Source organism: Salvia miltiorrhiza, chromosome 1 (assembly GCF_028751815.1).
Source record: "Salvia miltiorrhiza cultivar Shanhuang (shh) chromosome 1, IMPLAD_Smil_shh, whole genome shotgun sequence".
NCBI classification, from domain to species: Eukaryota; Viridiplantae; Streptophyta; class Magnoliopsida; order Lamiales; family Lamiaceae; genus Salvia; species Salvia miltiorrhiza.
In genome coordinates this window covers 6,865,188-6,873,450 of record NC_080387.1, presented here as the reverse complement: position 1 = coordinate 6,873,450, position 8,263 = coordinate 6,865,188, and the positions used below count along the sequence as shown (strand labels likewise).

General features: G+C 38.2%; 1 protein-coding gene across 1 annotated transcript; it reads right to left on the bottom strand.

Annotated features, from left to right (window-relative positions):
- Nucleotides 1–3,030: 3,030 nt before the first annotated feature.
- LOC131010560 (protein FAR1-RELATED SEQUENCE 5-like) lies at nucleotides 3,031–7,863 on the bottom strand. The gene is made up of 3 exons (XM_057938157.1): nucleotides 7,069–7,863; nucleotides 6,762–6,992; nucleotides 3,031–3,252 (listed from the first exon to the last, which is right to left on the bottom strand). Exons 1-3 carry the CDS (start codon nucleotides 7,861–7,863, stop codon nucleotides 3,031–3,033), a joined length of 1,248 nt encoding a protein of 415 aa, XP_057794140.1.
- Between the last annotated feature and the right edge of the window lie 400 nt (nucleotides 7,864–8,263).

Below are 8,263 nucleotides of genomic sequence, written 5' to 3'. Positions count from 1 at the left end.
CCCAAAATGATATGATTCCATTCATATAATTGCATAATTATATTTGACTAATTAAACTCTAATAGAGTTTGATTAATTATATTAAAGGTGAATTGCATAATATTATTATTTTGTGCATATTTATTGAGTGTAATTATTTATTATATGATTTAAAGCATGAAAGAAATTTGCATTAAACATTTTGCAAATAAAACAACGATTGTTTTAATTGGTTTATATTTATAAATCCAATTATTAAAGTAAATCGAGTAAGGATATTGTTGGTGTCCTTAACTCAAGAATTTTAGTTTTCAAATATTTATTTATTAAATTTTGAAAACCCGGCTAAGTGAATCATAGAATGTTAAGCACTTTACTACGACTTAAGATTAGATTCAGGAGACCTATTAAGAGTATAGATTTCTTGTAGGCTTCGTGGATCGTGACGATTAGCAGTGCTTTTCCGATTCAGAGATAAGATTAAACGACAGGCATTGCCTATACAGGTGGGCTTATTTTTCAAATGTATGCTTGAGTTATTAAGCTCTAAATGTTTCATGAATTGAAAACTGTTTATCCAATAAATATTTTTGTGCGCTCTGTTATGTTTAAGGCTCGCAATTCATAGATCGATCGAGGTTCTCTTATGACCTAACACGTTATTTGAGAATTGTGTACACTTGTTAGTTGTTTCGGTGGGTTGATCTCCATCGGGCACTAATTCATGTAAGAGGCGTTATAAGGGTGCTCGGCTGGATGTGTTCCGGAGCATGTATCATGTAAGGCCTGCCCGGGTAGCGTCCCGAGGTCAATTCAACTTGTCTGAGTTACGTCCTCAGGGCAAGTGTCATGGGAGAAAGCGATACGTCGGTGGCTAAAAGGTCCGGTATCACAGCGAGTAACTAAACAGAGTGTGGCAATGGCGCGCTAATAAAATGAAATACTTTAACATGCTTAGAAGTTCTTTTTGTTTTAAAACCTTCTAAGTTATGTCATGAATGATTGGATAAACTGCTCTTACGAATTGTGAAATGTTTTAAAAGTTGCAGCCCAATAAGTACATTTGTACTTAGCCCAAATATTTTCAAATGTTTTTCAGGATGATGGCTGGTGTTGACGGAGAGATCTGAGGCTAGGGTTCAACTCCGTGTTTTGACTTCCGCTGTAGTACTAGCCTTTATTTGTCTTTCGTTTCCTTGACCTAAGACTTTTATGTTATGACTCTAAATGATATCTTTTGATGAGCTTAGACTCTTGACTCTTAAGTATTTCGATTAATGAATGTTGGTTATCCGAAGCATGAAACTAAACTTGTGATCCTGAAGTTGTAATGTTTGTCGATGGATTAGTATTGTTTGGATATTTGTCTTTCTTCATCCAAAGGGGCGAAGCCCGTTTATCATCCCATTATTCGTATTTTACAAGGTTTTTCCCTTGTTCATTTCAATGATTTAGTTGCACCTCAGTTATAGTTATTCCTTCAGAAATTGGGGTGTGACAGAATGGTATCAGAGCATAAGTTTTCTTTCATGTCTCTGATAACCATAAGCTTCTAACATCGAGTCTAGATTAGTATCTCTAGACTTCTAAGAAAAATTTGTTGACCCTCAGCTCGCCGTCACACTGTCGCAACAAAAAGGTACGATTTAAAAGTTTCAATGATTTTAAAAGCTTTCAAGTTTTCAAGAAGTGCGCGCTTTCAATGAATGATGTTATATGAATTGCTTATCGCTTTCATATTGTTATTTTGAGTCTCCGACTCATATAACCAATCTATGTATGTCGTGTTTGGGACTATCAGAGCCCTTAACGAATCAATAAATTTATGATCGAGTTAGATTTCCTAAATCTTTCCGACTTGAGAAAAGTTTTCATGAAAGGGACATGCACTGTCCAAATGTTTTTAAAGTTTCAAAAGAAACAAATGATGGAATGAATGCAAGGTTTTATGTTATCGTTTTAGGTTCATCGCCTATACGACTTGAATGATGAGTCCTCTTACGAACCGTTTGAGTACTACCTAAGGATACTTTAGAAATGTTAGTCGTGATAGCCCCGCTTGATCGATTTAAGTAAGGAATGATAAGATAGCAACGTTTAACATAAATATGTTATAACGTAGAAGCAATGTCATGAGATTAAGGATCCACTTAAGTTAAAATTTGTTCCTACATAGAACTAGTCTTTCACATGGTTACACCATAGAAGCGATATATCTTGTATATATCTATGAATGTATGTATGCAGAAGGAGTCTCACTGATGTGTTGATATCGTCCGTAAACCAGAATGGAAGACGCACCAAGAGGACGCGGTAGGGGACGAGGACGTGGTCGTGGTCGCGGACGCGGCAGGGGATTCATCCCTGAAGAGCCAATCCAACAAGTAGCACCAAATCGTACTGCTGAAGAGAAGTTTCGCAAGGAATAACCTCCAACGTTTGACGGGCTGGGCGATCCAACAGACGCCGAAAAATGGGTTAGGGCTATAGAGCGTATCTTTAACTACATCCGTTGCGATGACGAAGACAAAGTAACTTGTGCAACCTACCAACTGGTGGACGAAGCCGATTTCTGGTGGGAATCAGTGAGACGCACAATGACTGAGGAACAGTAGGAAAATTTCACTTGGGAAGATTTTAAGACTGTGTTGTATGAGAAGTACATACCAGGATGCTATAGACAGAAGAAGCAGAATGAGTTCTGGAATCTGAAGCAGAGAGCGTGGACAGTGACTGAGTACGATAGAGCCTTCAATCAGCTATCAAGATATGCTCCGACGCTGGTGGACACTGATGAGAAGCGTGCAGAAAAATTCAGAAATGGATTGCGCCATGAGATAGCGATTTCTTTAGCAAGTCAAGGAGGTCTCACCTACGCGCAAACATTGAGCAGAGCCCTCACCATTGAATCACTGCTGCCAAGAGAGAAATGAAAAGCTTCCGGACAGTCTGGATTTGTACCACCTCAAGATGGTAGTAAAGGAAAAAGGAGATGGAATGAGGGAACTGAGGGAAACTCTGGAAATGGAAGTGGGAAGAAACCATGTGTTGCTAATCAAAATCCGAATCAGCATCAGAACGAACAGTCGCAAGCGATAACTCCACCACCTTGCCCAAAGTGTCGGAAACCCCATTTAGGGGAATGCATGAAAGGAACGAATGCTTGTTATTATTGCGGAGAAACAGGGCATTTTGCTGCAGCATGCCCAAAGAAAAGAGGAGGAGCGCCACAACAACAAAATCCCGAAAACCGACAACCACAGAACCAAAGTCCTGGAGGATACCAGGGACAACCACGATACGCTAGGGCCTATGCCCTTCACCAGCACCAAGAGGCAAGAGATCAGGGAAACCTGAAAGGTACGATTAATGTTTTCGACGTATCAATTATAGTTTTTTTTTATACTGGATGCTAAAGACGTTTCTCGAACTTAAAGCTCGATATAGACGCTCAAACATTTAGATAGACTTACGTGTTATTTCTACGATAGAATTCGACGTAATCCTAGAATCGATAGATTTAAACAAGTCAGCGCTACAATACCTTGTAGCGAGAGAAAGACCTCGCTCCAATCTCCAAGAAAAGAGAAGACGAACTCCACGGCATAATGATGTACCAGATTTTGAAGAGAATTTCTGGTTGAAGAACGATATCGCGCTGTTAGAATTTAAGACCGTGTATGATTCAATGCCGCCTAAGAATTATGGAATGAATGCCTAGTGTTCTAAACTAGAAGACTCTTATAAGAAATTTCGAGGACGAAATTTTATAAGGAGGGAGGGATGTAATACCCCGCCCATTTCTATAAAGTTTATAATTTATTTTAAGCTTAGATTAAGATGATTCAAGCCGGATAAAAGAAAATGATTTATTTAATTCCAACAAAAATGAATTTCAAAAGCTTTCCGTATATATTTAAGTTATTTAAATTTTGTGCACTGCATATTAATTTAAATATGAATATGTGCTTATGTGAAATATTTTACATATTACTGATATTGATTTTTACATTTTAAATTAAAGTCTATGTTGGACTTTAATTATTCAAGTGTGTTGGAGTTTAATTCTTTTTATATTGGACCCCTTAGGTTAAAAATACTTGATTAACCAAATGAGAGCCCATTCATTTATAGATCCAATCCACACCTCCAAGCCCATTTAGCCCAATCTATTCCTTAAATCCTCTAGATATTTTATTAATGGTGATTAGGGGATTGTGGAGAGGGCTAAGCCACGTAGCTTGCACTGTTTATTTCTTCCTTGAAAAGAAACTCACCCCCACTTGATTTTCACCTTCAAAACAGCAAGCTCTTCTCGAGCTCTTCTCATCCACAACTCTAAAAACAGCAAGCTCTTCTCATCAACAAGCTTTTCTCATCAACAAGCTTCAATCGAAACCATACAAGCAATCCATACTTCGAGGTTATACCTTCAATCACCTTACTCACTGAGACTCTGTCTTGTTGTTTCAAGAATCAGTAGCTACTTATCTCTTTCACAAATGTTAAAATGCTGTAAATTGCATTCATACTTTCAATCCATAGCAAACCAACAATTGTGGGAGTTTTTGAACTTCAAAAGCTGTAAAGATGCAAACTTTTTCATTCCAAAACATTAATGTTTTTTTTACAATGAAGAGAATCGAAAATAGAAGGGTGAAGAAGCTTATGATGTTGAGTATGTGTGCTTGCTGTGTGTGAGTCGAAATCAGGGGGAGGGCAGGCGGCGGCCGGGGCGGTGCTCCGCGCCACTGTTGACCGGAGTGTGCAGAGAGAGAGAGAGAGGGTGAGAAGAGCGGCGGTGGTTAGCTCCTACTGATGCGGGCCGCCGGATCTGTGAACGAGGGAGGATTGAGAGAAAGACAAGGGAGGTGGAGGGCGCGGCGGCAGTCCGTTCTTCTGCTGCTGTCGGCCGATTGAGTGGGGAGGGAGGAGTTCATCAGGCGGCGGCGGCTGTTCTGGTGCAGTCGTCGGAGGGAGTTCTGGGTCCGGTGCGATAGAGGGCGAGTGATGGGGGCGGAATCCGAGAGAGTGAGAGGGAAGTGGAGACGCGGAGGTGAGACGGTGCGCCGGCGTGGCGGCGCCGCTCTTGGCCGGACAGAGAGGAGGAGACAGAGAACCGAGAGGGAGAGAAGGGGAAGGAGAGTTGGGGGGGGGGGGTGTGCGGCTGTGGGTGTGTGCGTGTGCGTGTGTTTGTGTTAGTGTTGTTGTGTATGTTTTAAAGAAGAAGAAAGAATATGGGTTGGGCCCAATTTTGGGCCGATTTAAATGTCTGGGCCGATTTTATTTCATTTGGGCTGTGTATTATTTTCATAAAATGAAACTTTTACTTATTTGTTTGGCCCAAAATGATATGATTCCATTCATATAATTGCATAATTATATTTGACTAATTAAACTCTAATAGAGTTTGATTAATTATATTAAAGGTGATTGCATAATATTATTATTTTATGCATATTTATTGAGTGTAATTATTTATTATATGATTTTAAGCATGAAAGAAATTTGCATTAAACAATTTTGCAAATAAAACAACGATTGTTTTAATTGGTTTATATTTATAATCCAATTCATTAAAGTAAATCGAGTAAGGATATTGTTGGTGGTCCTTAACTCAAGAATTTTAGTTTTCAAATATTTATTTATAAATTTTGAAAACCCGGCTAAGTGAATCATAGAATGTTAAGCACTTTACTACGACTTAAGATTAGATTCAGGAGACCTATTAAGAGTATAGATTTCTTGTAGGCTTCGTGGATCGTGACGATTAGCAGTGCTTTTCCGATTCAGAGATAAGATTAACGCAGGCATTGCCTATACAGGTGGGCTTATTTTTCAAATGTATGCTTGAGTTATTAAGCTCTAAATTGTTTCATGAATTGAAAACTGTTTATCCAATAAATATTTTTGTGCCGCTCTGTTATGTTTAAGGCTCGCAATTCATGGATCGATCGAGGTTCTCTTATGGCCTAACACGTTATTTGAGAATTGTGTACACTTGTTAGTTGTTTCGGTGGGTTGATCTCCATCGAGCACTAATTCATGTAAGAGGCGTTATAAGGGTGCTCGGCTGGATGTGTTCCGGAGCATGTATCATGTAAGGCCTGCCCGGGTAGCGTCCCGAGGTCAATTCAACTTATCTGAGTTACGTCCTCAGGGCAAGTGTCATGGGAGAAAGCGATACGTCGGTGGCTAAAAGGTCCGGTATCACAGCGAGTAACTAAACAGAGTGTGGCAATGGCGCGCTAATAAAATGAAATACTTTAACATGCTTAGAAGTTCTTTTTGTTTTAAAACCTTCTAAGTTATGTCATGAATGATTGGATAAACTGCTCTTACGAATTGTGAAATGTTTTAAAAGTTGCAGCCCACTAAGTACATTAATACTTAGCCCAAATATTTTCAAATGTTTTTCAGGATGATGGCTGGTGTTGACGGAGAGATCTGAGGCTAGGGTTCAACTCCGTGTTTTGACTTCCGCTGTAGTACTAGCCTTTATTTGTCTTTCGTTTCCTTGACCTAAGACTTTTATGTTATGACTCTAAATGATATCTTTTGATGAGCTTAGACTCTTGACTCTTAAGTATTTCGATTAATGAATGTTGGTTATCCGAAGCATGAAACTAAACTTGTGATCCTGAAGTTGTAATGTTTGTCGATGGATTAGTATCGTTTGGATATTTGTCTTTCTTCATCCAAAGGGGCGAAGCCCGTTTATCATCCCATTATTCGTATTTTACAAGGTTTTTCCCTTGTTCATTTCAATGATTTTGTTGCACCTCAGTTATAGTTATTCCTTCAGAAATTGGGGTGTGACAAATATGCCAAAGACATAAACGATGATGAGTTTCAGGCCATATAGAAGATAATGCCTTAGCCATTGCTGCATCTTGATCTGTAAGAATAGTAATTGGTTTCTTCTGACCCATAGCTCTAGTAAATGTATCAAATAGCCACTCAAATTTCACAGATGTTTCATCATATAACAATGCAGCACCAAAAACCACAGTCTGTTTGTGATGATTCACACCTACAAACAAGGCAAGGACGACCTTCATTTTTCCTATAAGTTGTGTCAAAGCAAACCACGTCCCCAAAATGTGAGTAATCTGTTCTCATCTTTGCATCAGCCCAAAAAATATTTGTAATCAAGTCATCTTCATCAACTTGAATGGCATAAAAAAAATTCGGATCATCAAATTGCATCTGCTGCAGATATTCTAATACTCCACCTGTGTCCCCTATTCTTGAATCTCTTGTTCTTTTAGATCGCAAATAATTTTTGTAATCTTCAGGAATGAAACCCAAATTCTCTCTCCCTCCTACTTGTCTTGCCATAAGATCATGAGATGCTTTGGGTGTGATACCCACGTCATTTGCCATTTGAATTTGCAATGCTGCAGCTGGAGCTATTTTTCTATGACTTCTGTGCAAATGTATTTTGTTTGGACTTGAAAGATAATGATTATGCTCCTCAACAAATTGAACCACACAAAGCTTTCCAGTTTCTCGACTGCTAATCTTCAGTTTAGCTTGACAATCAAATCTTGTTTCTGGACGAGCTTTTTTCACATAAACATCACGTTTATCGTGTGATCTTTTTCCTTGAGCACTACAACAAAAGATCCTGTCAACTAATTCTCCACATGTGTTCTTGTGACTTTTGCTTCTTCTAATACCAAAGCCCACACGTTTTGAATACTTTAGATAAAATTCATAGGCATCCTCTTCAGTATCAAAGCTCATACCAATCTTCGGAGTATCTTCCTTATTGTTCATACTTGTCAAGTTAACCAACTGATTCATACTGCCCTCATCAACCATATCCCCATGAGCATACTCGAAATTCAAACGGCGAGAAGATGTACTACCAATATCCATGCTAACTTTTGTTTGGTTTTCTTAAAACAAACTAAAGTAAAAGAAAAAAAAAATCATGAAAAAGGCACGCAATAATATAAATAAATCAATAGTAGAGAATAAATATGTATATCACATATTACATGCATTGCTAGCTAACTGGAAGATATAGCAATTAATCACATGTGTGGTGGAAATTGTTTAGTGTTTATGAAGCCATCTCGTTAACAGTTGCAAAACTTAGGAACTTGTCTACATGATTTTTCACAAATTGAGCTATAATTCCCTTACTTAAAACTGAGAATTTTGAAGAAAACAACAGTAGCCTTAAGCAAAGAAAAAAAGAAAAAAAAAATCAATCTTTACTGTTAATTTATAGTTCAGACTAATTTCACGCACATTAATAATTTAACCAAATGAT

Bases quoted from the DNA above. Each gene is read 5' to 3' on its own strand.
- LOC131010560 (XM_057938157.1), bottom strand. From the start codon at position 7,863: ATGGATATTGGTAGTACATCTTCTCGCCGTTTGAATTTCGAGTATGCT. The intron at 6,993-7,068 runs GTTTGCTTTGAC...CATCACAAACAG, and splicing joins ACTCACATTTTGGGGACGTG to ACTGTGGTTTTTGGTGCTGC. The intron at 3,253-6,761 runs GTGCAACAAAAT...GGTATCCTCCAG, and splicing joins AAGGAATAACTATAACTGAG to GACTTTGGTTCTGTGGTTGT.